Source organism: Limanda limanda, chromosome 11, assembly GCF_963576545.1.
Source record: "Limanda limanda chromosome 11, fLimLim1.1, whole genome shotgun sequence".
Classification (NCBI taxonomy): Eukaryota; Metazoa; Chordata; class Actinopteri; order Pleuronectiformes; family Pleuronectidae; genus Limanda; species Limanda limanda.
This window is the reverse complement of record NC_083646.1, coordinates 4857470-4876433: the sequence shown is the minus strand read 5'-3', so window position 1 is coordinate 4876433 and position 18964 is coordinate 4857470. Positions and strand designations below refer to the sequence as shown.

Below are 18964 nucleotides of genomic sequence, written 5' to 3'. Positions count from 1 at the left end.
GACAGACAGACAGACAGACAGACAGACAGACAGACAGACAGACAGACAGAAAGACAGATAGATAGATAGATAGATAGATAGATAGATAGATAGATAGATAGATAGATAGATAGATAGATAGATAAAGAAATAGATAGACAGACAGACAGACAGACAGACAGACAGACAGACAGCTAGATAGATAGATAGATAGATAGATAGATAGATAGATAGATAGATAGATAGATAGATAGATAGATAGATAGATAGATAGATAGATAGATAGATAGATAGATAGATAGATAGATAGACAGATATAGGTCAAGGATAAGTTAACTGCAGTGAGATGAATGCCCAGCTACAAGAACTGCTAATGGAGATATTGACACAAATATTTAAGTATAAGGTGATGAAAGACAAATATAAATACTTATTTAAAAAATAAATAACCTACTCACAAAAACATACACATGCACTCTCTGTTCTGTTGTTGTTGTTGTTTACCTTCTCCTCTGCTGTCCCACACACGCTCGCTCCTCCACCCGCTGCAGTGAGCTCGCCAGCCTGTACCTGTTCCTCCGGTCCATCGCTAGGGGACCGGCCCTGTGAGATGTCTGTGGTCGTGGTGTGTGTCTGTGATCCCGGTGTGTGAGCAGCAGTCGTCGCCACTGTGCGTCGCTGAAGATGTTGCAGCAGCAGCAGCCTCTGACGGGCAGCGGGCCCTCCAGCGGCCGGGGACTCGGGTTGAGCGGCCACCCCGTGATGCACGCTCTCAACTCGGCCCACCCGGCGGCCCGGCGCCGGTCCGACGGAGGGGACGCGGGCCTCGAGGGCTCGGAGAACGGACACCCGGAGTCCCGCAGAGACATCGGGGACATACTGCAGCAGATCATGACGATCACAGACCAGAGTCTGGACGAGGCCCAAGCGAAGTTAGTGACAACTTGTGTTTTTCCAACTTGTTTCCGCTGCTTTGTCGAAGGCAAAGTTTCCTGAACTTCACTCCATTGTTTGGGTTGTTTAGCATGTAGCTAGCGGTGTTAGCTCACTGTAGCTACAGAAAACAAAGTTAACATTAATGTGACCAATTCAAATAAACGTTCAGCTACGTCAACCAGCGCTTATTGTTTACACACAAACATGTTTTTCTTCTTTCAGCAGCTTTGTCTTCAAGCTAGCCATTGTTAGCCTGCTCAGCTAACTAGCTACGGCAGCTAACAGCTAGCTGCTACTAAAGCTAATGCAAACACCAAATTTACAAGTCAAAACTAACTGTTACTTATTTCCTTAATAAATGAGAATATGGACTAACTAGCTGGTTATCGTGTACATGCTGGTTTTCCAGTGAACCCAGTCGCCCTTTTGGCTCGAGGCTAGCTAACACACAAGCTAACGTGTGCTACATTAGCCATGCTAAAGCTAGCCGTTCTGTCAGTCGGTGTGTGTTTGTTGTTTGTGTCTTTAAACTCACACGTGTTTTATTGTGTCTTTCACAGGAAACACGCACTCAACTGCCACCGCATGAAACCCGCGTTATTCAGCGTGTTGTGCGAGATCAAGGAGAAAACTGGTACGTGCATGTTGTTGTTGTTGTTTGTTTTTTACATCAATGTTGACGCTGTCAGTGTCGAGCTCCTTCATCACACTGGGTCGTTAATAATAATCACATAAAGGAGTTGGACTCTGTTTGTTATTAAAGCTCATTATTGTTATTTTTCAGCCTCAGGAACAAACTGACAGGAGCATAAACATCATCATCATCATCGCACAGTTCTTATGTAAACTTGTGTTTAAAAATAGATGCCAAAGACAACAGCTGGATAAACACACACAAGCTGCCTACAGGGAAATAGAATTCATGTTACTGCTGGTTGCATGAACCAGAGTTGAACTTATAGGCGATTCCCTGCAAATGTGTATGATGGTGATCAATAAGATGCTTATGAGCAATGCTGATTATTAGTTTTCCTTACAAATCGTTGTAGTTATACATTTCATTTTCAAACTACTTTATTTTGCATGGCACAGGCAGCATTGAAATTGATATAATATTTCTGTTTTCTACGAGTGCCTCCAGGAGATGTTACAAACTTATAAACCATAAATTGGGTTTGGATCCAGAATGTGCCCCTCGAGGTGTTGGTCTATTTATATTCAAGATTCAAGATTTTTATTGTCAAATGAACAGAGATAACATGAAGTAGTCACTGTCAATGAAATGCTTGGGTCACACACTCTCTTTAAGCAATGCTCAGTAATTTCAACCCAAAAAAATTAAATAGAAATAGAAATAATATAAAATAGAAAAAAAAAGAATAAAATAGAATAACAATGAAATAGAATATCAAAAATAGAAAATAAAATATATACATAAAATATATATCTTTACAGATGATACTGATATTTGCATCCATTTATAATTCTGTTTTTAATTCATATTTTTCAGTTAGAGTAATTCGACCGGTAGGAAACACTGTGTTGCTATCTATGAAGCCCTTCATCTCATAATGGGCAAATGTTAAAATCCATCTAAAGATAGAGAGAAAGACTTGTTTTATGTTGGTGAGAAGTAAAGATTAAATCTAATGTAATAGAAACCTATGGAAGGTCATATCAGGGTAACTGGTTTTCCATCGTACTTTTAAGGCGTTACCATCAAACAGTTGCTTATCGTAATCTGTTTTATAATTAAACTGTAACAACACCTTTATTTTAACTCGGTGATTTACTGTAAAGGACAATTTAATTGTGTCCTTTTTTCTTGTTAAAAGGGAAGCTGTTCTTTAACAGTATGCATTTAAGATTAGATTCTAACAGGCTGTTTACAAAATGTGATCACGTCTACTTTCGCTTCGACAAAACTGCGACTCGCTGAGCCCAGAAACAGGATGTTCTGACGCGGGTGATATAAATAAATATGATGGCAAATAGAATAACGACCTCTCCACTTTCAAACGCGGTGCATCATTGTTTCTGTTGGCTGACGGTGCACATCCGAAGGACAAAGGTTTTCAGAATCATGGCGTAGCAGGGACACAAGAACAGCATCAGGCTTTAATATAAGAAAATGGCGTTTAGTGAATTCATTTATTTGATGGCGGGAAGTGTAATGTGTGTGACAGCAGTAACATTCCCTCTGTCAGTGTTTGGCACAACACAACCAACAAGCTGTGACATTTGTATTACTGACAGGTTTGTCAATGAGGAACAACCAGGAGGAGGATTCTCAAGATCCTCAGCTGGTGCGATTGGACAACATGTTGTTGGCTGAGGGTGTGGCCGGGCCGGAGAAAGGTGGCGGTGCCGCCGCCGCCGTGTCGGCTGCCACCAGCTCGGGAGGGATGTCGCCCGACAGCACGCTCGAGCACTCCGACTACAAAAGCAAGTTGAGCCAGATTCGCGGTATCTACCACAGTGAGCTGGAGAAGTATGAGCAGGTATCGTGTCGCAACAGGAGATGAGCACTGACATTGCCTGTGCACGCTTGCTTGTACTAGAGCTGCTCACCAGACACATAATCCCCCGGCATGTTAGTCCTAGAGTTCACAGCAGATCACTTTTCGTTGCCGGGGGAATAATACTTTTATCTTTATGCTGCTGATCATAACACACCAGACAGGTACAAGCTTCACGTCAACACCAAATCCATCCCACACATAAGCCATCATCGCTGCTGATATTCCATACTAGGGTTGCAAAATTCCGGGAATATTCAAAATTGGAAACTTTCCATTGGAATTAACGGGAATAAACTGGAAATGTTGTGGGTAATTTATACTAACTGTGTTTACCTTGTCATATACAGACATAAATATAAACATTTAGGCTGATTTGAGCCCTGAGGAAACTTTGGGCACTTGACTATATGCTTCTGCATCGTTGTGGTATTCTTAACATAGGTCTTTGCACAGTATTTGCAAATGTACACAGCCTTTCCTTCTACATTGGATGTGGTGAAATGTCTCCACACATGAGATAGTGCACGTGGCATTGTTCTGTAGATCTGTAGACGAACAGATGAACAATCCTCAATCAGCATGCTAATATATTTTCCCCAGTAATATCATCGAGTCTTACCTGACTAGTCCTGCACACTACAGCAGGCCTCAATAGCCCTGCTGTAGTGTGCAGGATGCTTGGAATTATCCCAGCAGTTATTAAGATGGAAGAATGCACAGTGGAGGGTTGAAATTCAACATGCAGCCTGTGCTGCATTCCATACATCTTTAAAATAGAGTTTTGAATGATGTTTGTATTGCTCAGCATCTAATTTGCGTAGTTTTTGTTTTTTTTCAAAATTCCCGAGCTTAACTTCCCATGGAAATATAAAATATGTTATGACATACATTTTTCCTACAACACAAAATAAATCCCCTTCCCATTAGTTAAAGACACTTGTTGAATTTACTGCACATTTAATACATAGGCAAACACACGTCTTTCCTCTGTTTTATTGAAGTGAATGCTTTTATGCTTATACTTGTTTATACTTTTTATTTGGTGTTTTTAATATTATAATATTAGAAAAGGAATATCTAGTACTGTACAACCTCACTTTTAACTGTGATCATTATAAATCTGCTTGAATCTACACCTGAAAGTCAACAAAACCTGAACATTCTAAACCTTGAAATTGAAAACTAAAATCTGTTGCATTATATTGGAAAGGTGTATAAAATAAAATGCTATGTACATGTTTATTGACCAGAAAAATTGTTGTCAGCCTTCAGAGTGTTTTATTGTGACGTGACATTTTTTTCCCTCTATAATCCAAATAATACTTCACAGCTTCACGGCCTTGCACACTTCTGTCCTTCACTGTCTGTCCTCTCGTGTCCCGCCCCCCCCCCCCCCCCCCAGGCGTGCACGGAATTCACCACCCATGTGATGAACCTGCTTAGGGAGCAGTCTCGCACGCGGCCCGTGACCCCGCGGGAGATCGAACGCATGGTGGCCATCATTCACCGCAAGTTCAGCTCCATCCAGACGCAGCTGAAGCAGAGCACCTGTGAGGCCGTCATGATCCTGAGGTCCCGCTTCCTGGATGCTAGGTGTGTGTGTTTTATTTATCTAAATAATGATATATTTCTTAATTTGACAAGTGCAGTTTCAGCAAAATAATCAGAAGTGAAATTAAATCTCTCATGCTTGTCCCCCGTTTGTGTGTCATCAGGCGCAAGAGGCGTAACTTCAGCAAACAGGCCACCGAGGTCCTGAACGAGTATTTCTACTCCCACCTGTCCAACCCTTATCCCAGCGAAGAAGCCAAAGAGGAACTCGCCAAAAACTGCTCAATCACCATCTCTCAGGTAAATCACGGAGCCGTCTGTACGTGTAGGAACAAGCAGTCGTGGGTTATGAGTGTGTAATGGAGTTTGAACAATCAGTATCTGTACTAGAACTTGTCTCAAAGACGAAGCATTTACATTTCCAGGGTAACTCGAGGTTTAGAGTAATTACCAGCTTTTAATTTGCCTCTCAGTGTTATCTTCCAACATAAGAGCGTATACTGAATATTGTCTTCTTTTTTTTTTTGTCAGGTCTGCAACTGGTTTGGCAATAAGAGAATCCGCTACAAGAAGAACATTGGCAAGTTCCAAGAGGAGGCCAACCTCTACGCCATGAAGACGGCCTTGGTGGTCAGACCGGGCGACGACTCCCCGCACACTCCCAACTCTACAGGTATGACACCCAAATGAAAGCTGGGACTCGAGAAGCCTTTTGCCTCGAGGCAGTGGAAAATGGTGTTAGCTCCACTCTTCCGTGACTCAGTGAGTCTCCACCCTGGCTTTGTTAGTGCTCACAATGAGCTGCCCTTGTGAACTCGGGTTTGAGACTGAGGTAACTGCCGGTCACGAAGCCGTCAGACAATGAAATAGAGCATCTGAAAAAGAGCCTATTTGCAGCTAAAATATTCATCTGAACTTTTCAAGTGTTTTTCAAACAAGTCTGCTGCTTTTGTTATTGCAGTTTTTTCTTTCTAAACTTTTCATTCTCCACATTTTCAAGTGAATAAAGCTGCGTTCAGACCTGAACTCATGAACTCCAGACACTCTCCTGAAATGATCCAGACACAAATGACTCAGTTGCTGTGGACATTGTTAAATAGTTTAATGTCTGTTCAATGTCGAGTGAGCCCATGTGTGAGTACAGCAGGGACATGTCTGGACGATTCACAGGTAGCGAGTGGACGTGTTGATGACGTTTCTAACACGCTGCCTTTTCCCTCAGGATCTGGATCCTTCTCTCTGTCGGGGTCAGCTGACCTTTTCCTCGGGGCTCCACCGGTGAATGGAGAGCAGTCCGCCTACCAACTGGGAGCGCAGGTAAATTTATACTCAACTTAGAAACGAGCTTCATACAGCTCAGTTTGTCAAAGCCGTCATTATCAATACACTGTAATGGAGTCGTCATCAGAGCCCGTCAGCTTTCTGTGTGTCTCAATGTGTTTCAGTAGTTTAAGGAAACTCAAGACATCCACAAATTTACAACAAGGTGATTTAAAGCTAACTTGTAAATCCCAAAACAACAAGATTTCAATTTTCGTAACACAAAGATAAAGATTTTACCTTTTTCCAATCAAAACCTTATACAAAGTGATGGTGTCCACTGCATTACCTCGAAGTGTAACACAACTTTCACAAGTTCTTAGATGAGTCTTTTAGATTTAGATTCATACATAAACTGACCCTGAGAGCTGCCCAGAAAAAAGGGAAATTAATCAAACATTTTGAGGTTGTAGAGAAACATGGGCAGTGACGTATTAAGAAGCTTATCTTATGTGCTGATTAATAACAAAATAATGTTGAGGAAAGTACAGATTTAAGTCGGGGTATCGTTCCTTTTTGTTTATTTGTTTCCTCTTTCCTTTTCTCTCGTTGCTCAGGCCAATGGGAACTGGCCGGGTCGGAACTCGCCCCCTGGTGGCACCTCGCCCCACAGCGACCACTCGGAGAACTCTGACTGATGGCCCCGCCCACTGGCACAGAATGACAGCGACGGAAAGATTGACGATGGAAAAAGACAGAAAGAATGATATCACACTTCCCACTTGGCTGCAGTTGTTTTGTATGTGTGGTTGGTTTGATTATTATTGTATATGTTCGTTGTTTCTTTTTCTAACTGCTCAGTGGAGGGGGAAGGGGGGGGGTCATTATTATGTTTGTATGATTAGCAGAGTGCACGGATGGTAGAGTGAAAATGTGTGTGTGTGTGTGTTGTGTGCATGCAAGTGTGGTTTTATTATGGGGGTTGTAAGGTTTCTTTTCCACTACTTTTGACATGTTACTGAGGTGTTGGTGGTTGGGATGGGGGGGGGGGACACACATCACCGTTGTTTTTAACACACTATATATCGTTATTATTAATATTATTGCTGTTTTATTGTTCGTGCTACAACTGTTTTCATTTTAACAGCTCAGAAAAAGAGCGAATGCATTTAGCGAATGAGGGGGCAATAGAGAAAAATCCAAAGATTTTGTGCGTTTGTTTCTCTGTTCTGTTTTTTGTGTTTCTACCGGACTTACGTGTCCCTGTAAAATGAACGAGGTGAGTTTGAGTCCATATCAGTGGTTTGAATGAGTATATCAATAGTGCTGTTCTTTGTTTCTGTACAGTGAAACACCTGTATTCTCTCTACCTCTTTTACAATAAAGACTCTGTATTCACATCCAGCTGGTGAGTGGGGGGGGGTTCTGGGTTTGAGACTCCAAACTTTTAATGTTTTAACTGTGTTTAGACGTCAGGTCGTTTAATCACCTTCACCAGGGAGGTTGTTATTTCTTTGCTGTTTCTCTGTCACCAAGATGAATCGATTTTGTTTGAGGAAAAAACCTTGTATAGTTAAATAATAACGGTTAGACCTTGATGGAGGTTTGTGAGACTGGTAAATGGAATTTAATTCATAGTTATTTCATTAAATCACAAAATGATCAACAATACATCTTAGTTGTATAGTTTTAATTCTTACAAATGCTGAAAAGCACTGTTGATTTTTAAGATAATGATTCCCAGAGTAGAACAAAACATCTCACTTCATGATTTTAAATATAAAATACACAGGAAATTGCAATAGAAAATGTTTGTGTGTAAGTCAAAGCAATAAGAACATCAAAATACAAATTTCACAGGCAGAACTTTTACATTGAAAAGTTCTCTTTTTTGAGTATAAGTTAGAAAACGTGAGACCATTATAATGACCAGGATATTTCACAAACCTAAAGTGATTCAAACGCCTGTATTTACATGTATAATATTTTATTAAAACACACACAAACTTGCAGTAGCATAATGCATAAAACCATAAACAAATTTCAATTGACCAGATAAAAACCAACTCCTCCATTTGTTTGTGTTTCATTGCCATAAAGTACATGATGGATCTGTTTCACGCAGTAAAATGAAGGTACGTCTTCAGCCAGACTGTTAAACCGATATATATAGATAGATAGATAGATAGATTACTTTATTCATCCCCGAAGGGAAATTAAGTCGTCATAGCAGCCGGTATATTTGAATATAATAAAATACAATACAATAGAATAAAATAAAAAATATTGAGGTAGAAAGAATAAAAAACAGAACCACAAGATAAAATAAAATAGGCAGATAAAGTGCAGTGGCAAGATGATGTTAATAGTACTGATGATATGATGGTAATGTTATTGTTAGACAGTATATAAAAACAGTACAGTATATATAGTATATAATATAACATAATATACATTTATATATGATAGTAATTATACCAATATAAAAGCAGTATATAGTAATAATGGCAGCAACAGTATATATAATAATAATAGTAATAGTGATATAATAATAGTAATTATAACATGTACATATGTATAAATATGTGTATATAGACTTATGTTTTCAAATAATATATAGAGAGTATGATATAATATATGATATATAGTAGAGGTATGAATATAAGTATTTGACTATACAATAGGTAATATAATATACTATGAGTGTAAGAATATGTAGACAGAGTGTGCAAAAGACAATATTATTGTATCAAATGATATATAATATCAATATGGTTTATATGAACACATATCACATATGATGTGAAGTAAGTGTATACGGAGCGGAGTGTTGTACAGGGGACACAGTGCAAGGAGACAGGTTTATTTAGTGCAGTTCTATAAGGTTTTACAGCGTCTGGAGTTAAGAGCCCACGGTGGGATTACAACCACGGGCCCCTGATTTAATATCGTTAAAGGCTTTTTAATTAATTTAATTAATGAGAAGCAGTGACGGACCCCCGAGGCTCCTCCTCTCTGGGATCCACTGGTTGAATCAAAGTTGCCACTCGTGTTTTTCCCACGGTCTTTCCAGGAAACATCAAAGACTCCTCACGAGCAAATGTGGAACATGTGGACCCAAATGGCACGCGTGGCGAGGTGTGAACCCCCCCCCCCCAACCCCCCAACCCCCCCCTGCGGACTGAGAGACATGTGCAGAGGCGTCAAGCGTGCACGGATGGCGAGGTGTCTGCACAAAGGCGATTTCAATGGAGAAGAGAGAACCCCAAAAAATAAGGAAAGACACATTAAAAAAAGAAAACGTTTAAATGTGCAGTTGGCAAACGTCTGATTAGAGCAGAGATATGATTTCTCATGTTGGTCACACTGTTGCTGTCATTATTACTACATACTGCTATTATATTAGTATAATTACTATCATATAAAAAATATATATTATGTTATATTAAATACTATATATACTGTATTATTTTTATATACTGTCTAACAATAACATTACCATCATATCATCAGTACTATTACCATCATCTTGCCACTGCACCTTATCTACCTATTTATCTTGTGTTTCTTTTTTTTAAAATTCTTTCTACCTCAATATTCTTCGGGGATGAATAAAGTACTCTATCTATCTATCTATCTATCACATCCGGTTGGCTGTGGGTTTGACCCTGGAGGACGTGAGCCACATGTTTCGGTGCATTAACCAAACAGCAGCACAGATGGACCGAGGTGTGAACTCATGCAGAATTGGTCTCAAATGGTTTACGAGGCACAAACGTTCACGTGTGCTCTTAATGGTCCAATCTTACATTTGGCAACTGAGAATATTTTGGAATAACCTGTAAAATGTGCCCAAATCGCCATAACTGTGCACAAAACGAAATGGAATAACAGCAGGACATATCTACGAAAATGTATTTAATTAACTTTCCATGTTCATATTTTTTAAGCAGCGACACAATTGGCATAACTCTTCCATGAAGAGAAATAAATGACAAAATAACTCATAAGTATATTCCATTTAGAAACTTATTTTAGGTTGAAAAGTTTCTCCCAGTTGGATCAGAGAGAGCTGAGGTTAATAGTTAATCTGAGTTACTTCACTAACCTCCTCTGATTTTATCCAAAAGAAGGTAACACAAGGTTTTTAATGCATATAATTATTACAATACAATATTTAATTTTCATTTTTTGTGAAACTTTAGTACAAGCTGATTTGTTTTTAATAATAAGATCGATTCTTCATTTCAGTAAATCGCAGGATGAATTAATTGAATTTAATCTAAAATGGTCTAATGGGTTTATTGAGTGGGAGGTGGGTGGGAGAGTGGGAGTGGATTGTAAAAACCTGGGTGTTTAGAGAAGGAGGAGTCTGAAGGACTGACTGGGAGAAGATAAAAGAGGCCCTCAGGGACCTGAGCATTATTTACTGATCATCTGCAGACTGAGAAGAATCCTCTGTGACTCCTGCATGAGGACAGACATTGAACCAACAGCCACGATGAAGATGTTACAGGGAACCGAGGAGACCACAACAGACAGAAAGGTAAATAAAAGACTCCGCTGCTGCTTTTATTTATATATGTTATATGTTATAGTTAAAAGTAGAACTTCATTGAATACCTTGTCACCCTGACCATGTTGGTTCTTTCTTTTCTAGTTCCTCAAATCCCAGATGGAGAAACGTCGAAGGGAGAGAATGAATTGCAGTCTGGAGCATCTGAGGACCTTGTTGCTGCAGGAGCCACCACAACTGGTAAAGAGAAAACCTTAATGCAATTAGATTTATCTGGTTTTAAGAGTTTAAGAGAAGAATTATGTTTTAATACAATGCAAAAAGAGATATTTCATCAAAAGATGGTAATAATAGTTTGTATTTGGTTTAGATCAAATGTATTTATCTGTATTTTAAAGACAGCTGATCATTCCAGGCCTGGGACTGCAGCCGGCAAACTCCATTAACTCAATCTAATGTTTTCTTTCAGACTGCGGCTCAGCAAAAACTGGAGAAAGCTGAGATACTCGAGCACACGGTCCTCCTTCTCCAGAGCAGCATAATGGGAGCCGGAGGAGGAGGAGGTCAGAGACAATCCTTCCAAGACGGCTTCTCCTCCTGCCTGCAGAGAGCGGCTCAGTTCCTGGGGCCTCGGGGGAAAGGCCTGCGGCTCGGAGCGTCGCTGGACGCACGTTTTGCCGCTCGCTTCACCTCTTCAGACTCTGACCCCACTGGCGTCCCGCTGAGAACCGAGGCCCGATCCTGCTCCAGCTCGCTCACACAGACCAGGTCCATTCTCCGGATGCTCAGACAGAAGTCGAAGCTCAGGCTGCAAACACAGACCCTTGGTTCGAACCGTTCTGTTCATCCATACCAACGTCCAGAGCAGCTCGGGTCTCCCAGAGTTCCTCGAGTTCCTCAGACACAAAGTCCACTTGAGGTCAGAGAGTCGAGTCGAGGAGGCAAACAGAGCTTGAGCCTGAGCTTCCCACTCAGCCAGAGCTTGTGGAGGCCCTGGCCCTGATCACCAGGCAGTGGACTCTCTGCAACTCAATTTTTAAAGGACTGATTGTTGATATGATTCATATTCGCAGGTGTCAAGAATATCTGCTCTTTGATAACTTTGATAAGATTGTTGCACCCACGGCCTGTAAATAATGCAATCATCTTAGGTGAAAATTGGTGATAGGGTTCACTCACTGCTTCTGAATGAGCTCAGTCAGTGGAGCAGCTTTGATGTGTTCAGCTGACAGGCACACAGGGACTCAGCCGGGCCAAGCCGAGCTGAGCCGAGCCGAGCCAGGCCGAGCCGGGCCGAGATGTCCAGCTGGGACTGTTGCTGTGCCGAGCAGCGAGTTCAGAGGTGAGTAAAACAAAGCAGAAGCCTCCTCCCTCATATTCTGCACAAAAAAAACACACCTCTGCTTCACCTGCAATCCTGATTGAAGACGTGGATAATGACTGAGTGTCCATCTATCACATTTCCAGGTGTGTCACCTCGGGGGTTCGATGCCGGGAGGACGCTCACATTCACCCGTCTGCTGACATGAGAGACGTCCGGGGCTCCGAGTTCCCACACGACGTCTATTCTCTTTAAATATTTATCTTGTCTATTTTGCACATTAATTTATTCAGTATGTCTCCCTGTGGTGAGCGGTATTCTGTTTTTTATATAATAAAAACATTTCTTACAAAATTGAACTGCTTGGTGTGTCTGGTTCTTTACAACATGAGAGTCTGCCTCTGACAGCTCTTTTTAGTTTGGGCCTGAGGCCTGAGGGGGGGGGGCTCGGCGTCCTGCGGAGCGACATCCCTTCAGGTGTGAAGTCTGGCCGGGAGGTGAAGGAGTTGCAGTAGCAGCTTCTGGCTTCAAAGACATCAGAGGATAGGCCTGTTCACACATGATTCCCTCAGTTTGGAAGCCTTTTAGAATAAAACAAAAATATATAATATAGCCCAGAGCAGCATGTGTGGAAGATTCAACTCTAGAAATGTTGAATACTAAACAGCTTTAAACCTGAATTTCACCCTGTGCTCAGTTTCTGTTCACCTCTATGCACTTTAAGAGGCCTCACCTCAGTGATAATCTTTATTTTCTTAAATATTCTGTTATTATATGCAATTCTCAGATGTTTTTCATATTTTATGTATATTTCATTGCTTTTCTAAAAAGGGAGTTGGCTTCTTTTTTCTTCCTTTATACGAACCATCTGACCTCGAAGCAGCTCAAGCCTCTGTTTTCATTGGCATTAGTATAAATTCTCTCAGACACTTCGGCCTCCAGCTGCTTGACAAAGGGCGTCAGGCGTCAGATCCCCGGAAACCAAACGTGTCTTCACACCTCCTGTGGCCCTTTGAAGCTCCTGGTGCTTCGTGTCGTGTCTGCAGAGCTCACGTCTCCTGACACTCCAGTTTATTTTACACATTTTATTATTGGCTTTGATAAGATTATTTTCCAAATTTCCAAATTTGTCCAGAAAGCCTGTAAAAGCCATTTACGCATTTTTGTTAACCCACGTTATGGTTTTGAATGTCTTCTGTTGCTGTACAATGTTTATCCACTGGATGGCACTAGCCAAAGGGAATCACATTTAATATAGGTAGCCAGGTAGTGTTGGGAAAGTAAAGTTTACCTGTAAGTTATTGTCGATTGTGGCTGATTGAGGACAAAATGTCAAGAATCAAACTCGACGGTAACGTGTGGACAACCACAGTCGATGCCAGGAGGCAAAATATCTGCTGGCACACAACAAATTAACCGCAACAGAGCAACATGGTGAATACATGTTGTTGTCAAACTTATTTACTGACACGAGTTTGGCTGAAATTACACTTCTGCGTAAATCTACATCGTGGGAGACATTAAAGAAACAACAGCTCCTCTTTATTTTAATCGTGCTCAGTGGTGTCAGTGAGGTGAAGCCTGGGAGACGGTTCTCTGGCTCGTTCTCATGGGAACAGGACCGTGAAACTCCATTTGCACTTTTATTATCTGTTAGAATTAGTACATAATGAAAAGAAGCGTGTGTGTGGCTGAGGTGGGAGGGGTGGGGGGCAAAGACACATGGCACACCCTTGTCACACGAATGCAAATTACGCACCAAACTTTACGCGTCGCTTGCTTCTCTTACGCACAGAAACAGGGGTCGTGTGTGTCGAGCTCGTTCAGATTGTGTCTCTACAAACCTCAGATTCACGGTTTCATGTTAACGTTTCCCAAGAAAACTTTCAGCTTTACGACCCCATCGCTCTGTGTTGGTTTAAAATCAAGTCGCCAAAGCACAGGCACGAAGGAAACGTTGGTTTTACGCATCGTGTTTATCCAACAGGTCCGTGAAGAAGGCTCCTCTCACTTGTGCTTGTTTGCTGATATTTAAAGTTGTTGTCTTCTTCTGAGATATTTGTGTAAAGTCTTTATTAGAGATAGAGACTATACTTCCCCCCTCCACCCTGGCTTGGACTGCCACACCCCCTCCTCCAACCACTGAACATTTGAACATTCGTACATTGCACTGACTGTCACTTTGTTTTTTTATACTGTATTATCCTGCCTATAGTGCATTCATATTTATATATATTTATATTTTTTAGCCTGCTCATAGTGTATCCATCGTCCTTATATCCTACAATTCCTGTTAATACTGTTATATTCCATATATATTTCTACTGTACAGATCCTATTTATTACATTTTCACTTTAATATGCACAATACTCTGCCTTTTTTTTTGCACTTCTGGTTAGACGCTAAACTGCGTTTCGTTGCATATGTACTTGTGCAATGACAATAAAGTTGAATCTAATCTAATATAAAGTCTTTATTAAATCAAGCCTGTGCCAGAGTTATTGTGCATCAGGATCTCTCCATTCATTCACCAGCAGGGTACAAACGTGCATCTTAACCCAGTGTCTCATTAAACTGAGTCTATTAACAGGACGACTTGTTGTAAATTTGATTAAAGAACCTTATATCGGAGTGTTTAGTGTGTGTGTGTGTGTGTGTGGGGGGGGGGGGGTTCGCTTTTGTGAATCCGGCGCGCGTCAAGGTGTGAAGTGGTCGCGTGCTGCTGGAGCTGCAGCGCGTGCCTGGAGGAGATCCGGGGAATTTGAATTTCAAGGTGTAAAAAGTCACATGATGCAGAGAGACGCTCGCCTCCTGAGAGGAGACGTGTGAAAAGACAGCAGCAGCTATCTGAACTCTCTGAAGAGAAATAGAAACTCCAAACAGTCAATGGTGATCATGTAACCTGAGCGCACAAAATGTGGTTTCCAATATAATATTAGCTTTTTACTGATTTAAGATTCATCATCTGTAAACACGGTTCTAAAACACGACACACTATTAAGATTAAAACAAGTTCCAAACCATTTGGCTTGTGAGCACCTCTGTCATGGTCCAGATCTCAGGTGCTTGGACACAAAGGGACAATTATCCACACAATTCAATACAGAATAATAAACAAATTCTCCTTTTAGCTACAGATATTATAATGTATCACTCACTCGTACCACTTCTCAACATTGATACTTTATTTAGCTGATAATACTTCTATACTTTTACCTATTTGTAAATGCTCATTATTGTTATCATCGTTACGTTTACTCAGAAGTATATAAATATATCTTCCCACGTTATGTGCAACCCTCACCTTGTGTTTCTCAGCCCAGTGTTTGTGTGCGGAGCTGCGGTGGCAGGTTAGTGAAAACAATAACATAGAACGTTTCCAAACGGATAGGCAATAAATGCATGGATATTTTAGCGGCTGCACATTTGCCATGTGACGCAGCGACAAACGTTGGATGACGTGTGACGGTGGGACACGGGTCTCCGGCTCGTTCCCATCACCGGGACGTGGAGCAGGAGGCTTGGTCCTCACTTTTATTACCTGTTAAAACCGATACTTCGTTTACAAATGAAGTGCTTGGGCGAGAGGTGGCTCTCGGGTTCCCACAGGCACACTTCAGATATGCACACTCGTACACGCAGTGACAAGAGTCGAACATGGGTATTATTTGGGTTTTGATAATATGATTAGACGCTTATAGCCCCGAAAAGGATCGACTTTACGCGCACCATGTTTGTATCTTAAAAGAAATAACTCATGTTTTGTTAGGCTGCTTGAAATGAGCTTCACCAAGATACCATTCGGTAGAGAATCTGAGAACAGCTCAAGTTAATTCAATTTCGTTTTAAAGGGTGAGACACAGATATTTGCACCAAAATCAGCTGTGAAGTGAAACGTGTGAGTGGTTCCTCCAGCTCTCTCCCATGGGAAAATCGAGCAGCGAGCTCTATTCACACTTTATTACCTGTTAGAATCGATACATCGTAACAAAGAGTGTTTGGAGCAGAGGTGGATGCTAGGATCCCACGCGTTGGCTTCTCCAAAGCGATGCCAAGCAGCCATTTGGCTTCAATATCACAATGGCACAGACGCGCGTAAAGGGGCTTTTACGCACGGCACATATTGGGGATATTCAGTGGATTTTTGCAGATACTTTCCCTATGAAGAAATACTTTTTAATTAAATTATCAATCAACTGAATTCCACTATTGGAATTTCTACGTGCTTGAGTTTTAATTCACAACCAAACAGAAAACACTTAACAAAAAGTTAGAATGGAATTAATGATTTTACGCACGCCACCACATTTTCCTTCTTGTGGATTTTAACAGCTCCTATACCTGCCCCAGTCTAAAGTGAATCACTAAACTAGATCTTATTCAACAAGTGTTTGTTTCCACTTTATTCGTCTGCTCCAGAATCCTTGTTTACATCACAAAACGATGCCAAGCAGCCATTTGGCTTAAATATCACAATGGCACAGACGCGCGTAAAGGGGCTTTTACGCACGGCACATATTGGGGATATTCAATGGATTTTTGTAGATACCTTCCCTATGAAGGAAAACCTTTTAATGAAATTATCAATCAACTGAATTCCACAGTTGGTTTCTACGTGCTTGTGTTTTAATTCACAACCAAACAGAACACACTTAAATCAAAGTTCAGCGTGGAATTAATGATTTTACGCACGCCACCACATTTTCCTTCTTGAAGATTTTAACAGCTCTTATATCTGCCCCAGTCTGCAGTGAATCACTAAACTACATCTTATTCAACAAATGTTTTTTTCCACTTGAATCGTCTGCTCCAGATTCCTTGTTTAAATCACAATCGACCCGAGGCCACCAGCTGACACCCCGACACACTTCTCCACGTCCATAATAATGACGCGAGTCTCTCCCACAGTCATGTGTCTGAGCCTCCCGCTGTTTGTGGCGGATGTGCTCGTGTGAATAATCAGTGTCACACGAGCCGACGACCCCTCTGACGGGCGCGTGCCGGGTGGGCAGCTGCGCGTGGCTGCGGATCAGTGGAGGGTCCTCATCAGAATCAGAATCAGAAGTATTTTATTGCCAAGTACGTTCACACATACAAGGAATTTGCTCTGGTTATTGGTGCAAACAATGAACATATATTTACTCACTGTTTACTACTTATTTACTCACATTTTTACCAATATTTATACAAAGTAACATTCATTTTGATATAAACATTTCTGAATAAAAATATATAAAAGATAAAAGATATAAAAAGTGAAGTAAAAATGATCCAAGTTTCATTCATCCTCAAGTCTCTGCCAAATAAGTGTTGATACAGACAATTTAGGTCAAAACATTTGAAGGAAGGAAGGAAAATATATGAAATTGTGATGTTTTACATTCTTGATTTCATTGCAAAGTTATAATTCACAATATGATTTGGCTCATTTTTCATATTTCTCACTGGTGGATTCATGACCAACTGAAGACAACAGCAAACTACATGACAAGCAGAAACTCAACAGAAAACTGGGTCTCATGCAACACTATACTAAAGTTTTACAGACTTTCACAGCAGTAAAATTAAGTTTATTGATGAAGGGGGGGTGAAGTGAAGTGAAGTGTGGGACCAGGCTGGTGGGAGGAGCCTGGAGCCACGCCCACCTACTGCTTAAAGCCCCAAGCCAGGAGCTCAGAGTTTCATTCGACTCTTGTCTGTCAAACAGATCCAGCTGCTGAGAACCGCTGGAAAGCTCCTGGACTAGAATCATGAAACTGCATCAACAACCAGAGGAGGCGAAGGCCAACAAGAAGGTACTTGTATGATTTATTTCTTCATGTAACTTTTTTAAACACTTATCTTATTGTCTCACTTGAGATAAACGAACGACAACTTCACTTCACAGACTCGTTTAATTAATGTTATCTCCTTCCTGTTTCCCGCAGAGTCTCAAGCCTCAGGTGGAGAGACGCAGGAGAGAGAGAATGAACCGGAGCATGGAGATCCTGAAGGCTCTGCTGCTTCAGAAACAGGTAAAATCCTCATTTCAACTGGTCCATCCTTCAAAATAAGACGCGTTTTTTTCCTGTAAACTGTGATAAATGTGTATTGACTGATTGTTTGTGTCCTTCAGGAGGAGACTCAACGCAGAGTGGAGAAAGCTGAGATCCTGGAGCGCACGGTCCTCTTCCTGCAGAGCAACAATAGAGGAGGAGACAGGCTGGGATGTGGTGGAGGTGATGGAGGTCAGAGACACTCCTTCCAGGACGGTGTCTCCTCCTGTCTGCAGAGGGCAGCTCACTTCCTGGGGCCTCAGGGGAAAGGCCTGTGGCTGGACGCGACCTTCTCTGCTCGCTTCGCCCGTTCGGACCCTGAACCCACCGAGGTCCGGTCCCCCAGCAGCTCCAGCAGCTCCAGCAGCTCCACCAGCCCTCTGCTCCTCAGGAAGTCGTCCGTCTCCACTCTCCGGATGCTCATAAACAGGTCCAGACTGTGCAGACCCGCTTTGAATGTGGCTCAGACCCGAGGGGAATCACATCGGTCTCCCTCAGCCCCCCCACAGAGTCGAGCCACCAAGCAGAGCCCGTCTCAGAGCCACCAGGCCGGCCAGGCTCTGTGGAGACCGTGGCCCTGAACTTCTCCTGCTATGACTCTTACATGCTGATGAACGCGTGTCCTCCATTCGTCTTTCTTACAAAGACACGTCCAGTGCAATGTATCTCTCCCGGGCTCCTGCTGCTGCTCGCTGTAACCTCTGATGAATCTGTAAATATTGTAAATTGATTATTATGACCCTTCATCAAGTGCTGCTATTTACTGCCTGTGCAGACCCACTCGTCATTCATGTGTAATGTATACAATATCGTCGCACCTTATTTTAATTTATTTGTCACTGT

At 41.6% G+C, this 18964-nt stretch overlaps 3 protein-coding genes across 3 annotated transcripts; all 3 read left to right on the top strand.

The window, feature by feature from the left end:
• The first annotated feature begins 626 nt into the window (after window positions 1–626).
• On the top strand, window positions 627–7652 carry pbx2 (pre-B-cell leukemia homeobox 2). The gene is made up of 8 exons (XM_061080644.1): window positions 627–911; window positions 1476–1549; window positions 3172–3416; window positions 4840–5030; window positions 5153–5288; window positions 5520–5661; window positions 6211–6305; window positions 6866–7652. Exons 1-8 carry the CDS (start codon window positions 664–666, stop codon window positions 6944–6946), a joined length of 1212 nt encoding a protein of 403 aa, XP_060936627.1. The 5' UTR covers window positions 627–663; the 3' UTR covers window positions 6947–7652.
• Window positions 7653–10749: 3097 nt separating this feature from the next.
• On the top strand, window positions 10750–12600 carry LOC133013848 (uncharacterized). Its single transcript, XM_061080935.1, has 5 exons — window positions 10750–10794; window positions 10909–11004; window positions 11234–11591; window positions 11990–12106; window positions 12494–12600. Exons 1-5 carry the CDS (start codon window positions 10750–10752, stop codon window positions 12598–12600), a joined length of 723 nt encoding a protein of 240 aa, XP_060936918.1.
• Window positions 12601–17836: 5236 nt separating this feature from the next.
• On the top strand, window positions 17837–18702 carry LOC133013521 (transcription factor HES-7.1-like). The gene is made up of 3 exons (XM_061080483.1): window positions 17837–17881; window positions 18014–18100; window positions 18205–18702. The coding sequence occupies exons 1-3, from the start codon at window positions 17837–17839 to the stop codon at window positions 18700–18702; spliced, it is 630 nt and encodes a 209-aa protein (XP_060936466.1).
• The last annotated feature ends 262 nt before the right edge of the window (window positions 18703–18964 follow it).